Here is a 26,754-nt window from a genome sequence, read left to right on the forward strand (position 1 = left end):
ATACAGCTAAATGGTATAAAACACACCTATGGTGAAGTAATAAGGACATATGGGTATAGATAAGTTGAGAGAGGACATACAAAACAAATGCAATACTCTTTAGAATACAACAACTGAAGTTGAATATCCTTAATATCTATATCTTAGTAAAGATGACTACAGGGATGGATTATGCAGTAGTAGTTGCTCATCAACTTGTGTTTTGAAACTGTTCTCCAGACTTTTGCATCTTGTTGAAGTTGAACATGTATCTCGAAGGCCCACAGGTTTATCTATGATGCATTCAACCTCTTGAATGTTTCGTTCAACATGAGAATATCCTTCAGACCTCCTCAATCCCTCGAGCTCCAATGCAACTTCTTTCATTGTTGGCCTTTCCTTTCCATTTAAACTCAAGCATCTCTTTGCAATGTTGGCAACCTTTTGGAGTTCATACTCTCTACCGTCTTTTAAGACTTGTGCATCAAGAATTTCAAAAAGATGGTTCTCCATTATTGCAGAAATAAAATAAGTCACAATGTTTCTCCCTTCTAATGGTCTAGTAAAAGAAATTGGCTTCTCCCCTGTTAGGAGCTCCACAAGAACAACCCCAAAGCTATAAACATCACTTTTGTCCGTGAAATGACTTGACTGAAAATATTCAGGATCTAAATATCCAAAGGTCCCTTGTACCATAGTGGTTAAGTGAGTCTTATCAATTGCAATTGATCTTGAAGTCCCAAAATCAGACACCTTAGCCCTACCTTTGTCATCTAAGAGGATGTTTGAAGATTTTACGTCTCTGTGGTAAATTGGTATTGAAGCTGCCGAATGTAAGTAAGCAATTGCTCCTGCAACTTCTGTGGCAATTCTTAAGCGATTGTCCCATGTTAATAAGAAATCCTCATTTTGATAATGAATATTGTAGAAAAGAGTTTCACCAGAGATGAATTCATAAACTAATAGAGGAATTTCTGTCTCTAAACAACAACCCAACAATTTAACCACATTCCTATGGTTGATTTGGGAAAGTATGACAACCTCATTGATGAATTGTCCAAGTTGACTTTCATCCTCTATCTTGGATTTCTTGATTGCCACAATTCTTCCATCTGATAGCATACCTTTATAAACTGTACCTTGTCCCCCTTGACCAAGAATTAGATTTTCATTATATTGATCAGTTGCCTTTGCTAATTCATCTGCTGTAAAGACTTTTATTTTTTCGACATTGCCTTGTTTTGATGAAATTTGTTGTTCCAATAACAAACCACCATTTCTTTTATAGAATTTTTCTTTTTGTTTCTTTATTTGTCTTTTCTTCAAAACATGGTACAACCAATAACTGGATAGAAGTAACACCATACCTAAACATACACAACATACACCTGCATGGTCCATGGAAGATAATTCGTTAAGAATAACATAATAAATAAGAGGAAACCAACAAATAGAAGATTTTAATGTAGAAAATCCCATGTGTTAAATTTGTTTATAAGTTTTTGATCACACACACGTCATGTATGCATGTAGATATAGAGTGGTGAGCTAAGAATCTTGTTTATTAAAGCTTAAGTGGTTCTATAATGTATAAAGGTAATACCAAGAGGCAACTTTTTCTTGAAGACCCTTTCTACATAAAGCTTAAAAAGACAAACTTCATTCATAAATACTCATATTACAATTAGATCATTAAAAAGAAATAGTAAGAAAAGTGCCGATACAACATCATAGATTAGAGTAGTCCTGCTAAGAAAAAGAGGTAATCAAGAGCACCGAAAGAAAACAACTTAAGATTCCTATGTAAATGGTATGAAAGTCATAAGATTCCAAAAGGAAGGCATCTACCTCCAACAAAAAGCAATTTGACAAGTGCAACACCCTCACTACACATCAACTATTTAGATAGGGAAATTATTCACTAGATCAATCATAGAATATTTGTTGTTTATATTTCTAATGCATGTGGGTAGTTTATATTTACTTCTTGTTTCATAAGAAAGGCATGTGAAAACAATTAATTATATTCTCTACTTCCTAACACTCCTTCACATTTAGAATAATAACAGAAAAGTATAGTGTTATCTACCTAGGGTTTTTTTAGTTCTATGACTAAATTTGTTTCCCACCTTTTTGTTGAATGGGATGAAATAAACTCAAAATGACTTTATTTAGCAGGGTGTTTGGAATGAGGAAGGATTAGCTGAATGTGATGGTTGTTCAATGATCTACTGATGATAATTTTCCACGCCAATAATGAATACATGAGTCCTGCACCTCTCATAATGGGGCTATGAATTTATTTATTAGCATGGAATATCCCTATGTCATTCACATTCACTTATTTGATGGTCATTTACTTCCCACCCTATAGTTACAATATGATAGAGAGAATTAGGTCCCATTAAGGAGGTTTGTATCTATAGTAGGCCATTGAATCTTGCTTCCACTATGGTTAGAAAATGCGTTGGCATTACTATTTGGCAGAAATGGCTAGGCCATCCTAGCCATCATATGACATCTTTTGTGCTTTCTAAGTCTTAGCTACTAGTTTCAAATAAGTTCTCTATTTGTAGATCATGCCCTCTTGGCATGAGTCATAACTTTCCATTCTCTTTTACTTGTTCAGTTGGGTTACTGCACTTCAATGTTTAGGGACCCCTCTTCTTTATGTCACCATTGAAAGTTACAGATATTACATTCTTTTTGTGGATTTTTTACTAAGGCCCAGTTTGCAAAGAGTACAAATGCAAATGTGTAGGTGAAAAACCTTATATTTTATATTATTTTATATGTATTTGCGTGGTACATATTTGCATTTTTACTCTTTCCAAATCGAGCCTAAGTTCATTTGGATTTTTCCCAATGAAAAGTAAATCTTAAACACCTAATCTTTTATTCAATTTGAAAAATCAAGTTGAAAATTTGTTAAACTAATGGTGGTACAAAGCATCAACCTTTACTTGGGCTCTTTCATTCAACTAGTGATGCTGCTCAATCCGAGGTGATGCACGAATTGAGGAGAGCAACCACATTGTTCTTACCAAAAGGGCGGTACTGAGCTACAAGGACGAAGCCACGCTTCAAGACATGTGATCAAGAAAGGAGAAGTTAGAAGCCCGAGGAGCTATTCCCGGGTAGATACTCTGATGCCCAAGTCAGTTGGAGGTGGTTGATAGTCGGGCCAAGCAATAAGGGTGCTGGTCTGAGCTAAGTAGTAGTATGGGTGTTAGAAGTTGGTCTCCTTACCTTGAGCACGAACTACCTTCTGATAGTTGCAAACCCATGTCCTGGTCAGATTGGGCTCTTGGGGTTATTGGGATGAGGTTAGCTACCAAGGTATTCGGGATAGAGTCTTAATCCTTGGTGAGTTATCTTCCTTACTCATCTTTAATTGTAGTTACGCTTATCCATGCCACGGGTAAATGACATGGTTGAGGAGATAAGATGGGGGACCACAGTAATAGCGTAGCCTGACCTAGGTCGTGGAATGGGTGTGTACTGTAGAGTTGGCCGAGTTGTGCTAATCTGGCTGGGCTGATTGGGTGATGACTAGGCAGCCACATGTCTTTCTGGACTAGATAAGCTATGACCCAAACACCACTCCCCCATTTCTAAAGTCGAGGCATGAGGTGTTCTGCTGAGGTGTAGCATGGCAGGACTCCTTGTTCCTCAACTGAGGAACTCCAAGTCGAAGTCTAGTTGAAGTCTGGTTGAGCGTCTGGTCCACTTGATGTTCCTCGGTGTTGTTCAGAATGTGAGGTCTATGCAATGTTGGTTGTGGCCGGGGAGTCCATCAATTGTCAGCTGCAAAACTCCAAGAAGTCTAACTTTGGAATCCGAACACAACTCCCCTAGTTCTGGAGCCAAGGAGGGGGAGTGCTCAGCCGAAGTGTTGTGCAGTTTTGTAGCTCAGCAGGGTACTGAGGTGTCGAGATGAGCTTCAAGGTCCATATTCTTGGTGGAGCCGAGGAAGGGCTCTTCGTTTCTCGGCTAAAATGTTGCGTGGTCACTTAGCTCGGCCGGGTGTCGAGGAAGGGCTTTCTAATTCCTAGTGGAGGCTGAGCTTTAGTGTGAAGGCCACTATGATGCTCGTTCATGGTGTTGTGAGCTTTGATGTTAGGGGCTTAGCTCACTTGGGTGTCGATGAAGGGCTTTTTGATGTCGGTGGATGTCGAGCTTTAGTGTTGAGGCCACTATGATGCTCGGCCATGGTGTGTCAAGCTCCGAAATTAGGGGCTTAGTTTGGCCAGGTGTCGACATAGGGCTTTTTGATGTTAGTGGGAGGCTGAGATTTGGAGTCAATGCCATTGTGAGTTTAGGCCATGGTGTGCCAAGCTCCGAAGTTGGGGGCTTAGCTTGGCTGGGTGCCAAGGAAGGGCTTTCAAATGCCGGTAGGAGGCCGAGCTACGGTGTTGAGGCCACTGTGATGCTTGGCCATGGTGTGCTGAGCTCCAAAGTCAGGGGCTTAGCTCGGTCGGGTGCCTCAGAAGGGCTTTCTAATGCTAGTGGGAGGAAAATTTTCGGTGCTGAGGCCATTGTGATGCTCGACCATGGTGTGCCGATCTCCGAAGTCGGGGGCTTAGCTCAACCAAGTGCTTTCTATTGTCAGTGGGAGGCCTAGCTTCGGTGTTGAGGCCACTGTGATGCTCGACCATGGTGTGCCAAGGTCCAAAGTCGAGGGCTTAGCTCGGTTAGGTGCTTTGTAGTGCCAGTGGAAAGCCGAGCTTTAGTGTTGAGGCCACTGTGATTCTCGACCATGGTGTGTCGAGCTCCGTAGTCAGGGGCTTATTTCAGCCAGGTGATTTCTGATATTGATGGAAAGCTGAGCTTTGGTGTTAAGGCTGTCGACCCCGTCGACCCCCCCCCTCCGCCTAGGATTTAATAGCTATGAGTTGCTCTTAGAATTATCTTGTCTTCTTTTTTTTTTGGTAGTTAGATATGTCGAGCTTTAACCGGTTGTATTGATGGCTTAAATTAATGAAATTGTTTTCTTCTGAGCTTGTGTGCATACATACAAGTTGGTACCTCGGCCTTTCCTTGGTTGAGGTCTAGGGTTGACCGAGATCTTTAGTCTCCGGATAGTGTGGCCGTAGTGTATTCTGAGCTCTCATCTTTGGGGTGCTCAGTTTCTGGTCTCGAGAGCCTTTGGGGCACTTTGTGGGCCAGCCGTTGTTAAGGTGGCTCTGTGACGTTTTGTCACCAAAGTACGGAGTATGATGACCACCCCCTTGCCTCAGAGACGGGAGAAATCTTCTTTGATTTGGGCTCTGGTCGTTGATCAGCTGAGTCAGATGTTCGGCTATACACTGCCAAGCTAGCTACTAGCTATGCATTAAGGGCTCAAGCCATTATAGATCGGTTAAGTCAGTTTTCTTAGTCAGTGATTCACTACTGAGCTTCATGCCATGCCCATTGGTAGGTCAGCTGATTCAATGCTGCGCTACCTGTGTTGTGTGACATTTTTTGTGTGGCCTAGATGATGTGTGTGCAATGTGTCAGGCATGCGTCGATCAGTTGGATGTGTAGCACGGTTGTGTAGCATGGTTGTGTAGTGTAGTGCAACTGTGTAGCATGACTGTGTAGTGCAGCTATGTAGCGCGACAGTGTAGTGCAGTGGTGTAGTGCGGCTGTGTAGCACAGCGGTATAGTGTGGCTGTGTAGCGTGACTGTGTAGTGTAGTTGTGTAGCATGGCAATGTAGTGCAATGGTGTAGCATGGCTATGTAGCCCGACGGTGTAGCGCGATTGTGTAGCATGGCTATGTAGCGCAACTGTGTAGTGTGGTCGTGTAACATGACAATGTAGTGCGGCTATGTATGGTTGTCGGGCTTGTGGGAGCGAGCTGTGGAGGTGGAACTTTACTATGCCTTGCTTCTCACACTTGGACCACACTCCCCTCCTTTTCGGTCGACGTGTTTTGGGGTCCTTGGGATGAGGATCATCCTTTGTACATGTCGGGGCATGAGGGGGGACAACCCGACTGGGCGGTGCCATGCATCATAGTGTTTGCATCATCTCAAAGATCTTATCAACTCTCTTGCATTGCTTGGAACTGTATAGGATCAACCGTGGCTGGAGGTTGTGGAATTTCTTGATGCGGAGGGCTTGCGATTCTGAGATTCTCGAGATGGGGATCGACCTGTTAATCATTCAAACTAGTTCTTGGGCATCTTGATTGCATGGCGAGGAATGAATGATTTTCAAGAAAGGCTTTTTGTGCATTTCCCACAGACGGTGCCACTCTGATGCTACTCAATCTGAGGTTGGTGATTGGATTCCAAAGTTAGAATTCTTGAAGTTCTGCAGCCGACGATTGAAGGACTCCCCAGCCACAGCCTACATTGGGCAGACCTCACATCATGGCAAACATCGAGGAAGATCAAGTGGACCAAATGCAACCAAACTTCAACTAGACTTCGACTTGGAGTTCCTCAACCGAGGAACAAGGCGTCTTGCCATGCTACACCTTGGCAGAACACCTTATGCCTCGACTTTAGAATTGGGGGAGTGGTGTTTGGATCATGGCTAAGCTGCTCCAGAGAGACATGTGGCTGCCTAGTCATCACCCAATCATTCTAGCCACATCAGCATAGCTCAGCCAAACCACAGCATGCACTCGTTTTGCGGCCTAGGCTAGACTATGCTATTACTATGGGTACCCATCATATCCCCTCAGCTACGTCATCTACTCATGGCGCAGATAAGCGTAACTACGAATAAAGAGGAGTAAGGAAGACAACTCCACGGGGATTAGGATTTTATCCTGAATAACTCGGCAGTTTACCCCATCCTGATAACCTCGGGATCCCAATCCGACCAGGACACAGGTCCACAGCTATTAGAAGGTAGTGCATACTCAAGGTAAGGGACCCAACTTCTAAAACCCATACTACTACTTAGCTCGGACCAGCACCCTTATTACTCGGCCTGACCATTTACCACGTCCTACTGACTTGAGCAGCGGAGTATCTACTTGGGGATAGCTCTTCGAGCCTCTGACTTCTCCTTTCTTGATCACAGGTCTTGAAGCATAGACACATCCTTGTAGCTCGGTACCGCCCTATTTGAAAGGACTATCTGGTTGCTCTCCTCAGTTCGTGCATCACCTCGAATTGAGCAACATCAAATTACTGCCCTATTGGCAAAGACTATCTGGTTGCTCTCCTCAATTCGTGCATCACCTCGGATTGAGCAGCATCAACTAGTATTACTCATTACAAATCCTATTTTCATTGTTGAGATAGGTTTGACCATGATGGGTAAGAGCATCTATTCTGTGAAACCGCTTGTATGATGCCTTTGAGTATGTTGTTTTTACCATCAATTGCTTGCCTAACTAAACATATTCTTAACATGAAACCATCATGGCAGTGACTTTTGGGTCACCACTAGACTATTCTTTTCTTTGTGCATTTGGTTGTGCATGTTATATGCACTTATGACCCTTAATCACTCTCAACTTCAGTATTGTTTGTTGGGTAAAATATAAGACCCTCCCCTAAAGCTTCTAACAATCATAAAAACCTCCCCTATAGCTTCATTTTAACAAATACCTCCCCTAAATTTTTGAAAAATTTGACAAAATCCTCCCTTCCATCACCTTCCTAGATGGAAATGCACAATTTTTTTCAAATACCCATTCTACCCTTTTATAAACTACTTTACATACACAATTACTAAAATAACCCTATTTTCACTCAACAAAAACTTTAGAAGATAATCATTAGAGGAGGCTTTGTCAAGTTAAAACAGGGTAATTACAATAACTTTATATATAAAATAATTTATAAATGGTATAATGGGTATTTGGAAAAAATGGTGCATCAGTCTAACGTTTTATGGTCTGTATATAGTAGGGATTAGTTGGATATCAATTCTCTTTTATTGCCAAATATATAATAGATCCCATATGATGAGTTTGCGAAATCCATTCTTCATGTGAATTGAAGCACTCCTAGCTAGGTGATGTTCAGCATTATATTCATTGTGAAAAAAGTAATGGGATCAATATTTTTTTTGTTAAGAAAATTAAAATTTATTAGTGGGATCAATATTGAGAACCGGTGCTGTTTTGCTAGCTAAAATATTGTTTAAATGTGAAATAGATTTCGAAGTAATAACATTTCTAATTCACTCCCAACCCTCTAATCTAGAAAAAAGAAATTTATTATCGTTTGTAGTCAGCTTGTAAAACATAAGAACTCATTTTCTTTTAAATGGATAGCAAAAAAAACATGTTATTTTATCATGTGAAAAGTTGCAGTTAAGGTGGTGTTGTGTGTTCAAAGTTCAAAATGTAACTACAGAAGCGAGAAACTTGCTACTGCATGCCTGCAGAAAATTGCATAAGGACAAGAGCATTACCTAGGATGATGACCTTAATTACAGTTAAAGCTTTCTTGCAACCTTGCCCATCTTTCCTACCATCACCATGCGTACCCTTTGGACATGGGCAATTGTATGATCCAATTGTATTAAAGCAAGATCCTATGCAAGGATTTCCTTTTGGATCATTACATTCGTTTACATCTGGCAAAAGAACGATAATAAACAAAGCATTAGCTCAAATATTTAAGTGTTGTAAATTTTACAACAAATCTGAAAATATCAGAAGTTAGAAGAAATGAGTCATTATTGCAATGGCTTTCTCAAACCACAGATTAACCAATGGTAATGAAATGTAAACTTATATTTAGAGAGAATGGAGTAATAATGAAATTTATGCTAGCAAGAACTAGGTCCTGGGTATGGCTAGAGGTAGAAAAAATGATTTAAGGATTAACAGCACTCATGTAACTGATACAGTATAGTTGAGATAAGGCCTCGATGCTCTCAAACAGAAAAGTTTTAATGAGATGGTTTAAAAGGTTCCGAAAGCTAAGGGTTGTTTCTGGTACGGTGAGCTGTTGGGGTTTCAGCCCATCTTTTTATTTTGTTAGAGTAGTGCTTGCTTTGGGCTTTGGCTCTGTTTTGTTGTTTAATTTGTTGAGAGTTTTCTTTATTTTTTATTAAATTTTACTTTTTTTTAAAAAAAATTATTAGCTCAGTTGCAATCGAATCCAGTCGGAACATCTATGCTGAGATTGAACGAAACCTATGCCAGAGATTAGCCTATTATATCACTAATCAAACCCAACCTAGTTATTCAAATTTTGGTACATTTGTGGGACGTGTGACATAATTTTATCAAAGGGCAAATATTCGATTCTAGTTCAGATCATTAGAAACTAATGGAAATAATATCACATTTGATGACTTAAATTTATGATTCGTGTATGTAATTTTGGGCTAGGCCAGTGGTAGTTTATGCACCCGACAATTGATCCTAAGGTTGTAACTTGTCTCTATATCTAAATATAAATACTGACGAATAAAAAAAGAATATAATGAATCCGTACCTTGGCAGCCGTTGGGGAGATAAGGATTCCCTTGAAAACCTTGCTTACACTGGCAAAGATAACCCGGACCATTTGTGGAGGTTATGCAATTGGTGTTGTCCCCGCAAGCATAGTCGGTGCTGGTCACTTGTAGTGCTTCCTCGCAAGAAGTATTGCTTCGAATTGCCCAGTCAAGTACTATTGGAGTTCTGAACCCAACGTTTACAAGCTTGTCCACTTCATTTCTTGAATTCCATATATTAGAAGCACTTGAGTTAAACCAGTCTTTGTCAGACAGAAAGGCCATGCTGCATTTGCTCATATTCCAAGTGTAGGCTGTTGTAGATTCATTCTTGTAAATGTCAACTGATATATCAAATGAATCAAGATCCTCAGGTATCTCCTTCTGGCAGCATCCGGTGCCATTACAATGTACATTTGTCACCTCTGTGTCATAGCCACAAAATGAAACGCATTCGGCGTACAACTTTGTGGGGAGGTAATATAGGGGGTACTCATCAGCCATGACGCCATATGTGTTACAACCAATAGCCGTAAGTTTGTTCCGGGAGTTGGACAATCTATATTCCTTTGGAATTTTGGTATAGACTGCGTACCGTTCGGAGTCTCGGTTCTCCCCCATATCACATTCGACAGCAGCCCAGTAGGAGAAAGTTAATTCGCCATCTAGTGATATGTTCAACACAATTTTGTCACTATACTCATATCTGTCAGGGCCATACATCATCAGTTGCAGATGGTCAGTGGCTGTATTGCACAACAACTTGAATTCATCTCTATAACAGCTTGGATCATCTCCAACGAGGCCAAACGGGTACGGAATGCTGACATTTCCGCATTTGCTTTGACAACCTAGCTTTGTCTCTGGAGATGTTGGAATGACTGTTGCAATTGTCATCATCACAAGTTGTTATGAGACAAGGTAAAGTAACACGGTTAAAGCCTTAGTTTTTAAAACCGAACCGGTTAGGGGTCCGGTTACCGGTTTGAATGGCCCTGAATTTTCCATTTTCCGTGAAGAGAGGTGGATAAGGATGGAGATCAAAACTTAACTGTTGAGTATGTATTTTTTACAAAATGAAAAAATTAAATTTGTCTAAGTGGAAACGAAAAGATATGATAAAGAAAAAGTTTTGGCCAATAAATAACACCTAATTAGCTATGATATAGAAAAAGATATGATATAGGAAAAATTAAATTTACGATTCCAATTAACTGATTAGAAGTTTTTCAGATGTCGACAGCTGGCAGTTTAAACTGAATATATGGCCCCTCTATTTCTTGTAGTATCAGATGGTGTAATCAAGAGCAAGTCTAATTACTCCAATTGTACTACATTTCTCTTACAGGGAATTGTTATAAATGACCACATACCTTTGCATCCATTGGAGAGATAAGGATTCCCATGATAACCTTCCATACAATGACAGATGTATCCACCATTGTTGGTAGAGTTGGAGCAGTCGGTGTTCTTCCCGCATGCATAGTTGATAGATGCCTTCTCACATGTCTTGCTCTTGGCAGCAATTGACCCGTCTACCACTACGTACCCAAAAATAATGCTGGTATATATTATTATTTGGATGGGTCAGGTCGGGTTTGGTGAACCTATTCCAACTAGTCAAGTCGTGTTATTGCGCATAGGATCGGGTTTAGGTCGAACAAAACCCGTATAGAACCCGTTCCATGTGACACAAAACAGCAAGGCATTTATCATGCTACTTTCATAATTTTAATATTTGTATTTGAATTTTAAAGTAAAAGAAGATAAATTCTTTGAACTTAATACCATACCTCGGCATCCATCGTGTAGATAGGGATTCCCTTGATAACCTGGCAGGCAATTGCAAAGATATCCAGCGCCATTTGAGGAGTTGGTGCAATAGGTGTTACTCCCACAGGCATACCCAGCCACGTCTCTTTGTGTTTCCTCGCAACTCTGGTTTCGAATTGCCCAGTCCAGTACTATGGAAGTGTTGATCCCAACGTTAAGAAGGTATTCAACATTGTTTCTTATGTCCCAGAGATGTGAAACTTGTGACTCAAATGAATCCTGGGCGTCGGACATAAGAACAGCCAACCCACATCTACTAATGTTCCATGTGTATTCGAAGTCGTTAAGGCTCCTTGTGCTTGCTTCAAAGTATTTAAGATCGTTTGGTATGGTTGTCTGGCAGCAACCAAAACCACCGCAAGATGAACCAGCTGTCACTTTTGTATCGTTCAAGCACGATGATCGACATTCCACATAGAACACAGAGTCCTCGTAATCATACAAGTAGGCATACGTGTCGCAACCGACTGCCATGAATCTGTTTCTGGTATTGGAGAGCCTGTATGTGTTTGGAAAAGAATAACTAATGTCATAGCCCTCCAGTTTATAATGTGCACCCGTGTAACATCTGACGCTTCCGAGAATGGAAGTCGTTAGTTGATGAGCATCAAGTGATATATGGAGAATGGTATGCTCATCTCCCTCATAATCGCCATAAAACGTCAATTTTGGAGGAAGGACAGCAGTGTCGCAGAATAACTTGAAGTCATCATTTTTGAAACAGGTTGGATCATCTCCCACTAGGCCAAACGGGTATGGGATGCTAACATTCCCACATTTGCTTTGGCAGCCAGGCCTTGTATCTGGCATCGCCAAAGTTGCTGTTATCGAGTCATCATCGTCATCGTCAGCTCCATGTAGTAAGAGGAGGTTAGGGAAACAAGGAATACATTTCTCATTTTAATTTCCTTTTTTCATTCAAGTTGAACAAATTAAGCATAAAAGCAATACACAACAAAATATATATTAATTTCCATAAACTCATTACGGGATAAGCCATTGAGCAAATATATTCGGTGAAGCTTTCTTCATCAAAAGTTAATGAAAACAAAGTCATACCTTGGCATCCATGGGGGAGGTAAGGATTCCCATGATAGCCTTGCATGCATTGGCAACTATATCCAAGGCTGCTGTTGGTGATAGAGCAGTTGGTGTTCTCCCCGCATGAGTAATTTCTGCTTTCTTTTTCACATGTCCTGTTCGCATTTGATCCGTCCAATTCTATGCATACAAATTAATGTTTTTAAATTACAAGCTGTTGATTTTTCAGATTAAGAGAAAATTAAAAATTCAGATGGCTAATGAGACCATACGAAAGTAAATTAATGAGATACGAGTATGTTATCATTTCATTTATGGGATTTTTAGATTGCACTCCACGAATTCGGATTTAAAATCTCCCTCAACACCAGCTGACAGCTCGTGACACACTTAAAATGGCAATCTCATTGATCCCAATGAATATCTTCATTGTTTGGCCGTAGCTTAATCCAAAGCCTTAATAGCAGGCATTACAATCTCGGTCGAGCCTCTCCCATTTAATGACGTCCAATGTCATTAAATCTCGGTCGAGCCATTATCAAATGTATACCACTCCCACACAAGGCAGACTTAGAGTTGAAAATAACTCTCTTATGCAATCTGAAGCACTCAAGAGTAGGGGTGTCAATTGGACTAGATTTGGTCCAATCCAATCTAGTCCAATGTGAATTCATTATAAATGGAGCAGGTTCAATCCAATCCAATGATTATTTTGGACAATTTTGGATCGGTTTAATTCAATGTTTAGACCGTCCAATCTGTTCAAATTTGTTTAAATTAAGATTAATTGTAACTCAAACCTAGTCCATTGACACCCATACTTTTAACTTCTATCAATGAACCATATATTAGCTCAATCCAACCCAATCCAATATAAACTTATTACAATTGGACTAGGTTCAATTCGATCAAATAGATACTTTGAACGATAAAATCTGGACTCTAGAGTGATCCAATTCAATAAGTCTTGCTGGTCCATCCATTGTTGATTCATCCAATATGTCCAAATTGATTTTATGGATCCAATAACAACCCTAATGAGTAGTATAAGTACATATTGTCTATCCTCACTGTGATTTTAATGAAGATACCAAATTGGAATCACAAAAACATCCAGGATGACACACAAGCTGATGCGGACCCACAACGGATCTATAGCTCGCCATAGAACAGCGATGAGCTCAAAACTATCACAGTAATGCAATGGATGAAAACACTATCAACTAAATTCACTAATAGTAGGACATCCATTAGGATCAAACAGGAACATGTTAGATTAGTTCTGATGCCACCCGTGCCATGTCACTACAGCAAACTTGTTAAGGGAAGTAACACACATGTAGTATGAGAATCCTCAGACAAAAGAAAACTTCGTCTTAGAAAGATCTCATAAGATAGATGGCAAACCCCTAGCAGTGCTCCCTTGTCAGTCGACACCGAATCAAAGATCCCCTTTCCAAATAGGAGTCAAATCCTTATTGGCTCATTCCTTTCAGGAGCTTGGGATCTCCCTTTATCGGAGGGGGTTCAGATCATAATGAAGACATGACTCTCTGTCAATAGAAGCTCATAGCCTACCCATGTTCCTAGCCTCCCTTCGCCTTTCAAGGAGACCACCATACTTAGCTTTACCACTACATCTATATTAGAATCTCTAGTTATGTTCTTGATCATGGAGATAACTGCTCACAGAATTAACCTTTCCCCAATCCCATAGGAACAGTCCAACAACCTTGACAACACTAACACAGGAGTTGAGGAATAGACTGGCCAGGAAACTGTCGACCAGGCTGATATTGAGATCTTGGCCAACAACGTGTACGAGTTTTGATTGTCAGAACAGATGCAAGCTGAAATGAGAGGCATCCTACAATTACTCCTACAAAAAACGATAGTGATTGAACACTCCCCATTCACTCCTATTAGCCCTTCTGCACCCGTCCCCGTAGGCTATCTTGGGAGTCTAAACCCTAGAGCAACAGAACATCCATCCGAAAGCAATCTTGCAGCCACACCATACATGGCATAGAGGACCTGCTTCTCTGTTGTTGAACAACCTTGTGTAGTCCAACCAAGTAGTGCGACGGTGGAGGCACCCATCAGTCGAATGGAGATATGGGAGTACGCCCAAGGCTTGGTGGAAGAGAGTCGGAACATATTCCTCTGGTTATGTTCCTTTGCAATAGTGGCCACAATACGATGGGCAAAAGAGGAGCCCACAGGAACACACCAACAAGTTTGAAGATGCACTAGGAGTGTTCTCTTTCGATGAAGACCTAAAGGTTCGAGAATTCTCTAAATCCTTGACGAGGCCAACATACTCGTGGTTTGTCAACCTGACGGTAGGGAGCATCGACTCATGGGATGAGTTAGCCAAGAAGTTCTTATCTAAGTGGTTCACCCTCAAGTAGAGGTTGACGATGGGGAAGACCTATTGGCATATGTCATACGATTTCAAAAACTGACACACTTGGTCTTCGAAGAGCACGCAACACAAATGGGCTTCGTGGAGCAATGCATCCAGGGGATGCACCCAACATGTAGGATTGGGATCGAAAATATCAAGATTGAAACATTCAATCAACTCTAGAAATGTGTTGAGAGAACAACAAAGATTGTCACCACCCTGGAATCACGGCTAGCTTCATTAGGGCCACAGTATGCTAAGAACAAGACATATGTCATCGATCGCAGACCCAAAATGTAGGATTGAGATCGAGAACATTGAGATTGAAACATTCGACCAACTCTAAAATTGCATTGAGAGAATAGCACAGACTATCACCACCCTGGGATCATGGCTAGCTTCATCAGAGCTATAGTACACTAACAATGAGACATATGTCATCGATCATAGACCCCGAAATACTAGAGAAACCAGCCAAGGGCATTACTATCTTGATGACAACCAAATATGATGAAATGGCCCATTGCCAACACCCCCTCCATTCCCCTACACCAATAATGAAGTGACGATCATGAGCAAGCTCATGGAAGATCTTGTAATCAACCTACAACCACCACTAGCAGGAGTCGACCTCGAGAAGGGAAAGCATGGAAGAAGATGGTGTAGCTATCACTAGTGGCTGAATCATGATTTGGTAGTCGAGATCACTACCCAAAGCCCTAACCATTTCCCATCCAAATGGTGGTCGAGAATTCAGGATATACATAACATCTAACTTAGAAGCCATAGGCTGTTTGGTAGCCTAAGAGAATGACGAAAAAGTCGAGTGGCCCATCTATTATGCGAGTAGAACTTTGAAACCAACAGAGAACATCTACTTACACATGGAACAATAGTGTCTAGCATTAGTCTTTACTACATAAAAGTGTGATAAATCAGGTACTTCATTGATAGATCCCTACTCTCTAGAAGATTGGTCGAATGAATGATGAAGCTGATTGAGTATAGTATCGAATACATCCAAACTAGAGTGATAAAGTGTCAAGCAGTCGCAAACCTCCTAGTTGCTTTTCCTACTAGTGATGATTTCCCCATCTTTGAAGAGATACCCAAAGACCTCCCCCTCATTGCGGCAGTAGAGAAGGCAGGATGGGTTATAACATTCGATGGCAGTAGTTCCAATTCCTCTACAGGAACCAGAGGTATATTGTCTTCGCCTACCAGATAGACTTCAGGCTACTCCCTCAAATTGCAATTCCCCTACTCCCACAATATCACAGAATATGAAGCACCGGTGATGGGTCTAACAATAGCAAGGGATTCCAAAGGAAAGAAAGTAAAATTCATAGGAGATTCCACGATAGTAATTGGACAAATGAGGGGTCACACCACAGTAAAAGAATTGACAATCTTGTCATATAGAACATTGATCCAAAAATTGACCAAAGACTTGGAGATAACCTACGAAGACCAGAATCGGGCCAAGAATAGATATGTTGATTCTCTAGCCACTTTGGGATCTAAGATACAATTGAGCAGCCCAAATGATAGGGTTATCGACATCCACTACACACTATTGATCGCTACCCTTAGGAACACTCACTCCAATGTAGAAAGGCATGGCAGACATGTTGAGCATATGAACGAGAAACAAAATTCTCTAGAGAAGCAAACTTCTACTCTATCTCACCAATGCCAAACCACTTCTCTCTCTTAGCATTGAGACACCTCATCCCACGACAAATGTCTAGTGACACATCCTCATAACTATCACCCTCTAACGTAGCGATAATAACAGATAACTGTGACAATCACTAAGGAGTGACGCTTAGCTACAAGTGCTTGCAAATGAACATTAACATAAAAGGGGAAAACACATATGATAAGCAACACTTATAGCTAGAGTCCATGGTTTAATGAATAATATCATCCATCTGGACATATAAATATCCAAGAAACATCGAAGCCAATGAGAGCTGATGACCACCAACTGGAACAACCGCAAGAGGAACCAGGATGGTATTAAGGCCACAGTTAGGGTTCCCAAGAAAAAAAAACCATGACACAACATAGAGAATAAATGTTGCGAAATGACCTTGACTATCTATCTTTCTGGCCATAAAATCTATTGGTCCCGTGCTTTCAAACCAGAAACCAATCTAGGTTTTGAGGGGCCATTTCCCCCAGGCAGTCGATTCATCTACCTGTGCCTTGTAAATGTTGAGCTCTTCCCCAACTTTGTATATAGATCGGTCAGGATATTGGGAATGAACTTGGCGTATTGAGGATGGTGGGCTGAAATGGCACCACCCAACGGTAATGCAAGCAGAACAGCCATGTCATCAACAGTGACACTGAACTCACTGAATGCACCTATGAACGTATGTGTCCGGCAACACCAATGGGACAAGAGTGGAAACATATAATCCACCCCATCTCTATCTGAAAGGTCCAAGAAATAGTCCACAAATCTTAATAACCTGGCACTCTGGAGCAACCAATAGTACATGGGGTTTTCTAGGAGGAAAAGAGTCCATGTTGTGAAATTTATTAAGGACCTAGAAGCATCAGTGCTTAGTTTAGAACAACTGAAGTAAATAGTGTGCTTCAAATGACCATAAAAACATGCAACCTCATTCACCTCCACCACGTCAAACATGCCATCCTTCCCCTTGGACTCAGGCATGGGAGGTTAGAAAACCTTCCCATGACCAGCAACCAACAATCTTCACTGACTCGTATTCGGGGAGTAGTTCCATAGTGTCCACATCCCTTACAAAATCAATGAAGGGGCAATCAGATTGCACAACCTTCTACTGCTTGTGAGGAGCCATTGATACCGGAGATGGACAAATCATGCAAGAAAGAAAAATAAACAAGAAGATCAAAACTAAACAGAACTACTTCAGAAGCAAAGCGAATGCGAAGACAAAGTTTGAAGCGAATAGTACCCTTTATAGTAGTCCCATTCACATTGACAACTCAAACAGCGGCGTAAGGAGCCAAAACAAATGATTACTAGCTACTCGCTAGCATACAGTTGACATACCGGCCATTACACATTTAAATTATTATTCATAGAAAAAGGCAACACACACAAACATCGAATTTAAAACTGCTACCACAACACATAATAGCCAATCCGAACGAAGAAACATGAAGCCCGGCGCACCCGCAAAAACATGTGACCGACTAGCAATGAATATGAGACAATGGTTATACATCCAACATACATAACCATGTGACTAACTGTGACCCACTATATACACAACCACAATAGCATGGTACCACTTACATGAATGATAGAAGAGATCCTTCCCAAAAAATATTGCATAAGAAAAAGAAGAGGACGGAATCCATCCTTTAAATAGATTTGTCCAAAAATAATATTATACACACAAGACATTAGAAAAGCTGCACACTTCACCAAGATACAATAGGGTAAACTACAATGCCAATATATGAATGCACTCGAAGTGTTTCCTGACAAAAAGCATTTTGTCAAGACATGGGGGGGCTGAAAAACCAAACATGACCAAAACAACCTCTCGACAAAATGTTTCCCATCAAGAAAGAAGGGGGCTAATAGTATGAAAAGTCAAGCAACCTTAACAGCAACAAACTCCAAAATCATACACCCCAACAGTAACACCCTTTTCTCAAGACGTAGTCAAAACATTGCAAAAACCCCCCTTCAATAGCCAAAGTTGTTGGGAGCACACACACGACAACAAAACCTAAGAAAAAATCAGCGATCAACTAAAAATGAATCAAAAAACAGCCTTTGCCCATGTGTCGATCACAATACTCTAGCCAATATTAAAATACAGCAATCACAGAAATGCTTATTGATAAGAACACTCTTACTAATAAGCAAGGGCCTAAATGTAAGTACATGTAATCTATCCTCACTACAACTGTGATGAAGATACCAAATTGGAATCACAAAAACATCTAAGGTGATAAACAAGCCAATGTGGAACCGCAATGGGTCCATAACTCATCACAGACCTACAATTAGCTCGAAACCATCACAATCCTACAATGGACGAAAATACTATCAACTGAATTCAACTGTAGTAGGACATCCAATAGGATCAAATAGGGACATGTCATATTAGTTCTGATGCCAGCCACACTATGCCATTACAGGAGACCCATAAAGGGAAGTAACACACGTGTAGTATGAGAATTCTCGGATGAAAGGAAACTTCGCCTTAGGAAGATCTCATAAGACACGTGGCAAACCCTTAACAGTGTCCCTATGTTAGCCAACACCGAATCGAAGATCCCCTTTCCAAATAGGAGTAAAATCCATTTTGGCTCCTTACTTTCAGGTCCCCGGGATCTCCCTTTATAAAAGGGGGTGTAGATCTTAATGAAGACATGACTCTCTATCAATAGAAACACATAGACAACCACACTTAGCCTTACCACCACATCTACAAGGAGAAGCAAAAGAAAACTAGGAAAAAGAAGAGCCACCAACAACCTATTATAGTGCTGAATGGAAGTCCTAGTTACATTGTTTTTTCCAAAAAAGGATGCTTCAATTCATGGTACAACTCCAAGTTATAAAGATGCGAGTCCAGCAACAGCATGCGTAGAAGACTAGCGCAATCACATTCACGAGGTGTTACAAGCCATGTTAAACTTATACAGGCACGTTCTCTTCTACCAAATGCCTCTTGTTCTTTAGTGGGCTGGTTTGTTCAATGTTTTAAAAACTGACCTAGAGGCCAAACCGTTTTTCCTCCAAGTCATGGTTCACTGGTTCAACTAGTCGGGTCGAATGGTTCAAGCCATGTTACGTCATATATATGTGTGTGTGTACATATATGTTTATAAATGTATATCTTATCAATAAATAATGTAAAAATATTTTAGATACGTTATATATATTTTTATATTTAATTTATGTTTTTCTAATTTGGTTTTTAATTTTTTATTTATAAAAAATGTTAAAAATTGAAATTTGAGGCCAAAAAAAGTGTTTTTTCTTTTGCAAAAATTGTGGGGCAAGGTGTGTATGGCTCCTTGGAATGCATAGATCTTAAAAAATTACCCAAAATAAAAAAAAAAAGAAAAAGAAAAACAATCACCACAATCAAACATTGGAGTGCAAAGTTATGGCCTCCGAAATTTTGCATACATTAAATGTGCAACCCGTAATCAAGTGATCAGGTCGAATGGATCAGCGGTCAAATTGGCCAGATCAAATGGTTCTTGACGAACCTAAAATCCTGACTGGGTGATAATTCGAATGATTTGACTAGCTGAGTCAATGGTGGGCTGAAAACATTGGGTTTGTTGTTTTAGGGCCCGTTCTCAACTAAGTTCAACCCATTAGAGAGGAATTTGCTAGCTCCAACAGTATACGGCAATTAGTACATCTATGTCAAACTTGGATAGTAGTGGACCCTTGGCATTTCAATGAACCACCACTCCCCAGTCCCCACAATTAGAGATCCTCAAGCAATTTCTCAATAGTACCTATGAAGGCTACCCAAAAACGCTATGGGCTCACAATTGTACCACCACATCAGATCTAGGCCCATATCTCCATGAACTTTATGGGCTCGCTAGCTCACAATGAAATACATGTATACATTTCTACTCTTCCCAAACTGAGCATGAACAAAAAAACAGATATAACCTTTAGCTAAAAACACTGGTACTGTTATTTGGATGGGTCAGGTCGGGTCTGTTAAACCTATTCCAAGTAGTCAAGTCGGGTTGGATTGCCTTCAGATCGGGTTTGGGTTGCAAAACCCATACATACAGAACTCGATCATTTGACATCCTTACAAGAGTAAACTGTAAGACATGAGCACATGGGCGATCCAAAGAATTCCCTTATTTAAATTTTAAAGTAAAAGAAGAAAAATTCTTTGAACTTAATACCATACCTCGGCATCCATCGTGGAGATAGGGATTCCCTTGATAACCTGGCAGGCAATTGCAAAGATATCCAACGCCATTTGTGGAGTTAGTGCAATAGGTGTTGCTCCCGCAGGCATAATCAACAACTACATCTCTTTCTGCTCCCTCGCAACTCTGGTTTCGAATTGCCCAGTCCAGAATTATGGAAGTGTTGATCCCGACATTGACAAGGTGTTCCACATCGTTTCTCATCTCCCAGAGCTGTGATACTTGTGAGTCAAATAATGAATCCTGGTCGTCGGACAGAAGAACAGCCAACCCACATCTACTAATACTCCATGTGTATGCGAAGTCGTTAGGGCTCCATATGAATGCATAAAAGTCATTAAGATCGTTTGGTATGGTTGTCTGGCAGCAACCATAGCCGGTGCAAGATGAATTAGCTGTCACTTCTGTATCGTTCAAGCATGATGATCGACATTCCACATTGAACACAGAGCCCTCGTAATCATCCAATTCGCCATACATGTCGCAACCGACTGCCATGAATCTGTTTCTGGTATTGGAGAGTCTGTATGTGTTTGGAAAAGAATATCTAATGGCATGAACCACCAGCTCTTCATCTTCACCCATGTAACATTGGACACTTCCGAGAATGGAAGTCGTTAGTTGATGAGCATCAAGTGATATATGGAGAATGGTATAGTCATCTTTCTTATAATCGCCATAAAACGTCAATTTTGGAGGAAGGATGGCAGTATTGCAGAATAACTTGAAGTCATCATTTTTGAAACAGGTTGGATCATCTCCCACTAGGCCAAACGGGTATGGGATGCCAACATTCCCACATTTGCTTTGGCACCCAGGCCTTGTATCCGACGATATCACTAATGCTGTCATCATCATTATGAGACGAGGTGATGAAGAAAATAGTAAATACATTTTCCAATCTAATTTCTTGCTTTCATACTTTATGTGGAGCATATTCAACATAGAAGCAATAAGACATGAATTTTGATATATAAGACATGCTTGAGCAAATGATAAATAAGACATGCTTGGTTTTGATAAATACATTTTCCAATCTAATTTCTTGTCTAAGTTGAGTTTTGATCAATCAAAATCCATGCATGAATTTTGATAAATAAGACATGATTGGTTATCACGTTTTTGATACAAATTGATTGATCAGAAGTTTTCTCGATATAATTCTTTTTTTTTTTTGTGACAAAAAAAATATTGAAAATAAAAAAAGAAGGAAAATAAAAACAAGTATTATGTCGGTTTTGTAAACCAACTAAAGAAGTCAATGTTGACTTCTTTAATTCCTCCCATTCAGCAAATCATAACACCAAGATGTAGCTTCATCGAATACCGCATTTCGAGATGTATAACAATGATCGGTATTTGGATCACAATACCTCGGATAGCTTTTTTTCGTTGTCATAGCCGAGGAATATACATCGGATAGCTTTCTTGTCAAACTTGTTGCATAGATGGTTTGGTATGAAAATAACATACACAGCCAAATACGCGAAAGTGACTTATAGTGGGTTGACGATTCTATAACTTCTCATATGGTGAGAGAAAGCCAAGTGGTGCTTGTTGTAGTCAATTGATGACATGTTCTGCTGTCTTCATGCCTTTTGCCCAAAAACGTTCCTAACACATTTTTACTTTGCAACATGCTTCTATATACTTCATCTAGATGTTGGTTCTTTCTCTCACCTATTTTATTTTGTTGTGGAGTGTTTGGATACGTTAATTGTCGTCGTATCCCATGTTTTTTGAAATAATCAGAAAATTCTTATGATGTGTATTTTCTTCCATTGTGAGTGAGTAGGAATTTAATTTTATGCCCAACTGCTTTTTTAACCTTCTTTTTAAATTCTATAAACTTGGAAAATACTTCAGATTTTTTCTTTAAGAAATATGCCTATACATCCTGGTGTTTGATTCTTGCTTCACTCATCCAAATATATCAGAGTGAATGAGCTCCAAAGGCTGTTTAGCTTCAAACTTTGATTCTATATATGGCAATTGGTGTATCTTGCTATATTGGCATCCAACACATACTGTGTTGGTTTGTACTTCCAATTGAGGGAGGCCTTTCAATATTGACTTTGCCATCATTACTTTAAACTTGTTGTATCCAACATGACAAGTCTTAAATGCCAAAGATCACTAGTTTCATTGTGTCGAGTCTTTTCTATATAAGCTAATTTAGTAAACATTACATAGATAGACTCTAACTTCCATCCTTCCATAAGAGGTGCCTCTAGTGTATGTATACTTTAATATACTTTAACATCATTCAAACCAAAGACTACACAATTGTCAGATTTAGAGTAGAAAACACTAACGCAGTCTGTCCCAGGCCAGGCACTGGAGACGACTTACCAGTTACCACCAACCGATGGCCTATTTCTGTAGAGTAGAAAACGACCTCACCAACGCAGAATGGGCCCTCCTTTCACCTGTGGCGCTTTTGTAACCGACGGACTATTCCAAATATCATGTCTTTCCAGTTTCCAATATCATAGTCGAACAAGTAATGTAAAAACAGAGAGCAAAGTATTGCATAAGCATACAAACCCCACTACCGAAGCATAGAAATAGAGACCCAAAATGGGCCCAAACCAGAACACAACAGACTCAGGGTCGGGCCCAACAAAACAAACCTAAACAACAATAGGCGGCTACCTAAAGCACCACTTGGAAAAACACGACGGAGAAAAAAAAAAAAAACAAAAGGCCCGGAAGCTCCCTTTTGACACTCTAAAAGTATAAAAGCTACAAAAGAAAATTGTAGAAAAGCTTTTGACATTTCGTAGCCTTGCAAGTTGTCCAGATTGTCGGGAGAGCAACCAGATTCCTCACTACTAACAGAATCCTCCACTTATTGGGGGATAACTTCACATAAGCATGGCTGTTGCATGGATGTCCTGCTACGTTGGAGGGCTCAAATATTACCAACACTCTACACCAACCGGTCGATTTGGGTTATCTAGATGTTTTAGGGTTATGCGGATGATTTAGTCGCAACTTCACCAAAGGAAATTCCTGAACTAGTGTAGATCACAGTATTCCCAATCCAGCCTATAATGAATGTTTTGAGAAAGATCAATTAATTCTCTCTTGGATTATTGTTTCCCAATCCAGCCTTTATATGCGGATGATTTAGTCGCAACTTCACCAAAGGAAATTCCTGAACTAGTGTAGATCACAGTATTCCCAATCCAGCCTATAATGAATGTTTTGAGAAAGATCAATTAATTCTCTCTTGGATTATTGTTTCCCAATCCGGTCTTTATTTCTCTACCTTTTCCTTCGAATCAAACATAGCCTTATGGAAAGTGGTTTTGCATTGATTGTTGAATATCGATGCTCACTAGATGTGCGGAATGCACTCTCTAAATCTTGTGCAAACTATTCGCGCCCACGCTCTAGATTGATCCAACTTAGGAAACAGTTGCATATAGCCTTAAGAAAGGAAGTAAATGTCTATATATGTTTTAAATGCAAGATCCTTAGCTGATATGTCTATATCTGACATAATACGTGTGACTCATACGATCCGAAAACGGAACCTTTCTAGCCACCGGTTTTTGGGTCAATGGTTCGACCGTCCATTTCTAACGAACGACCCGTTCTAACAACAAAAATTATAGGCAAAAAATTGAGTGTGTGAGATCTATTAAGTAGTTTCATACGTGTTATGTCATTTGAGCGTATGACTTATACGACCCAAAAACGGAACAATTCTGACCACTGGTTTTCAGGTTGACGATTCTAACAGATGACCTGTTCTGACAACAAAAATAAAAAAAAAAGATAAAAATTTGCCAAAAACCATTGAATGAGTCAACGGGTTAACGGTTCGACAACTCGGGACAATGGGTTGTTGATCGATTCAATAGTTTTTTACTAGGGACCGGGATTGGGGTGGAACCAAACCAGTTGCCTGGATGATCCCCAATTAAAAAATAAAAAAATGGCAGCTCAACCAGGTTCGAACGAATGACCCATTTTAACAACAAAAATTACAAGCAAAAAATTGAGTGTGTGAGGTCTATTAAGTAGTATCATATGTATTATGTAATTCGAGCATGTGATTCATATAGCTTGAAAACGAAACCATTGAACGGGTCAATGAGCCAACAATTTGACTGCCTGGATCAATGGGTTGTTGACCGATTTAGTTGTTTTTGGCCAAAGACCGGGATTGGGATAAAATGGAACTGTTTGCCTGGAGGTTCCTAATTAAAAAAATAAAAAAAGACAAAAAACCATTGAACGGGTCAATGGGTCAATTGTTTGACTACCCCGATCGATGGGTCATTGACTGATTTAATGGTTTTTGGCCAAGGACCAGGATTAGGGTACAACTGAACCGGTTGCCTGGACAGTTCCCGAGCTGAAATGTTCGTCCGTCCGGGTCAATGACAATTCAAAAGCCATGGTTTTTATGCATTTGGATTTTCACTATTCAAAGTTTTCTTCTACTATGGGTTTTATTCGAGCGTGTGCAACATGTTCCTCTTTCATTTTCTACTTTTTTTTTTATATTTGGACTTCTTCTTCAAGATCCTCCAAAACAGTTTTGGGTTTATTACTATTTTATTTTTTCTCTTTTGTTTTTTCTTTAGGTTTCATGTGCAATTTTTTTTATTTTCTTATAAGACGATCTACTGTCTCTTTCTTTAATTGCATGTATGTTTAGCCAAAGTGGAACTTTGGACTCGCTTTTCTGATTTTTTCATTGGTTTTCTAGTTTGGTGGATTTACTACAAATATTTTTTTGTGTTTAAAGTCACTTTGGATTTATCTTTCAAGGTTTTGGAATCCTTGGCAATGTCCACCCTTCTCATGACTATGGCTACAAAGTTATTCCATCTAATTATTGACATTTAAAAAAATGAGCCAAAAATGGAACCCTTCTGGCCACTGGTTTCTAGGTTGACGGTCCGACTATTCGATTTGAACGGATGGCCCATTTTGACAATAAAAATTAAAAATAAAAAATGCCCAAAACCATTGAATGGGTTGACAAGTCGATGGTTCAACCACCCTGGTCAATGGGTTATTAACTGATTCAATGATTTTTTACGAGGGGCTGGGTTTATGGTAAAACAGATTTGGGTGAATGCATTTACCCTAATAAATGTTACCTAAAAGGATATTAACCCGATTTGGATGAGATAGGCAAGAAGTTGTAAGCACATTCAATGAGCACTTGAAACTTTTTTTGACACCTGTCCCTTATAATACCCTCACCCTACCTTGAAAAAGATTAATACCCACTTTTAAAAGTTGTCAAAATATTTATCAAATACTCACTTAGTGTACCTACTAGATCCGGTCATTTAGTGTACCTTCCAAACTGAGCACAAATATCAATTAAACGTACAAAATTGGCACTTAGAGAAAAATTAGAAAAAAACGCCCTATCACTGTATCACATGCCCCAAGACCACAGAAAAAGTATTTCCCAAATAAACTGGAGGGATGAAAGCAAAGCTGGTCGAGATTCGATGGGCACCCTCTAGCCAATAGTGCGGATTGGTCACATATTTATGGAAAGTAGCAATAGGTGGTGTCGTCTATGCAGTAATATAAGATGCCTGCCTTCATTTCCTACTTAAATAATTGTAAAATTTGAAGAAAACTGGAAAAATTAAAATTTGTGAAGACATACCTTGGCATCCATCAGGAAGATAAGGATTCCCATAAAAACCTTCGGTACATTGGCATATATATCCAGGGCTTTCTTTGGAGATGTAGCAGTTGGTGTTATTCCCACATGCGTAATTGCTGTTTGCTTTCTCACATGTCTTGTTTGGATTAGACCCGTCCGATACTACGCATGCATATAAATTAAATTAAGATCTAATTCTTAAACTAAATTCTGCTCTTTTAGAGGTTTGGGAGTGTTTAAAAATAAGTGTTCATTTGAAATAAATACTTATTTGGGATTGGACCACATTATTAAGTACTTATTGGTATATAGGAAATAAGCTCAAAATAAGTATTTATTTTAAATATGAGGGGTTAGTTTTTTAAGCCAAAATTTCTAGTTTTTTTCTAAGTGCTTGCACAATAAGCATTTATTTAATTATTTTCTTCCAAAATTATCTATGTTGAATTTTAGAATACCACTTATAAAATAATCCCTAGTTGAACTTTATAAAAGTATTTTTATAAAAACAT

The 26,754-nt window shown here is 39.7% G+C and overlaps 1 protein-coding gene across 1 annotated transcript; it reads right to left on the reverse strand.

The window, feature by feature from the left end:
• Nucleotides 1-26,394, reverse strand: LOC148791589 (wall-associated receptor kinase 5-like). Its single transcript, XM_088887156.1, has 5 exons — nucleotides 26,243-26,394; nucleotides 20,571-21,437; nucleotides 9,380-10,261; nucleotides 8,346-8,510; nucleotides 1-1,367 (listed from the first exon to the last, which is right to left on the reverse strand). Exons 2-5 carry the CDS (start codon nucleotides 21,175-21,177, stop codon nucleotides 157-159), a joined length of 2,865 nt encoding a protein of 954 aa, XP_088743282.1. The 5' UTR covers nucleotides 21,178-21,437; nucleotides 26,243-26,394; the 3' UTR covers nucleotides 1-156.
• Between the last annotated feature and the right edge of the window lie 360 nt (nucleotides 26,395-26,754).

The sequence above is a fragment of the Nelumbo nucifera genome, chromosome 5, assembly GCF_055504915.1.
Source record: "Nelumbo nucifera cultivar China Antique chromosome 5, China Antique-T2T, whole genome shotgun sequence".
In the NCBI taxonomy this organism is placed as follows: Eukaryota; Viridiplantae; Streptophyta; class Magnoliopsida; order Proteales; family Nelumbonaceae; genus Nelumbo; species Nelumbo nucifera.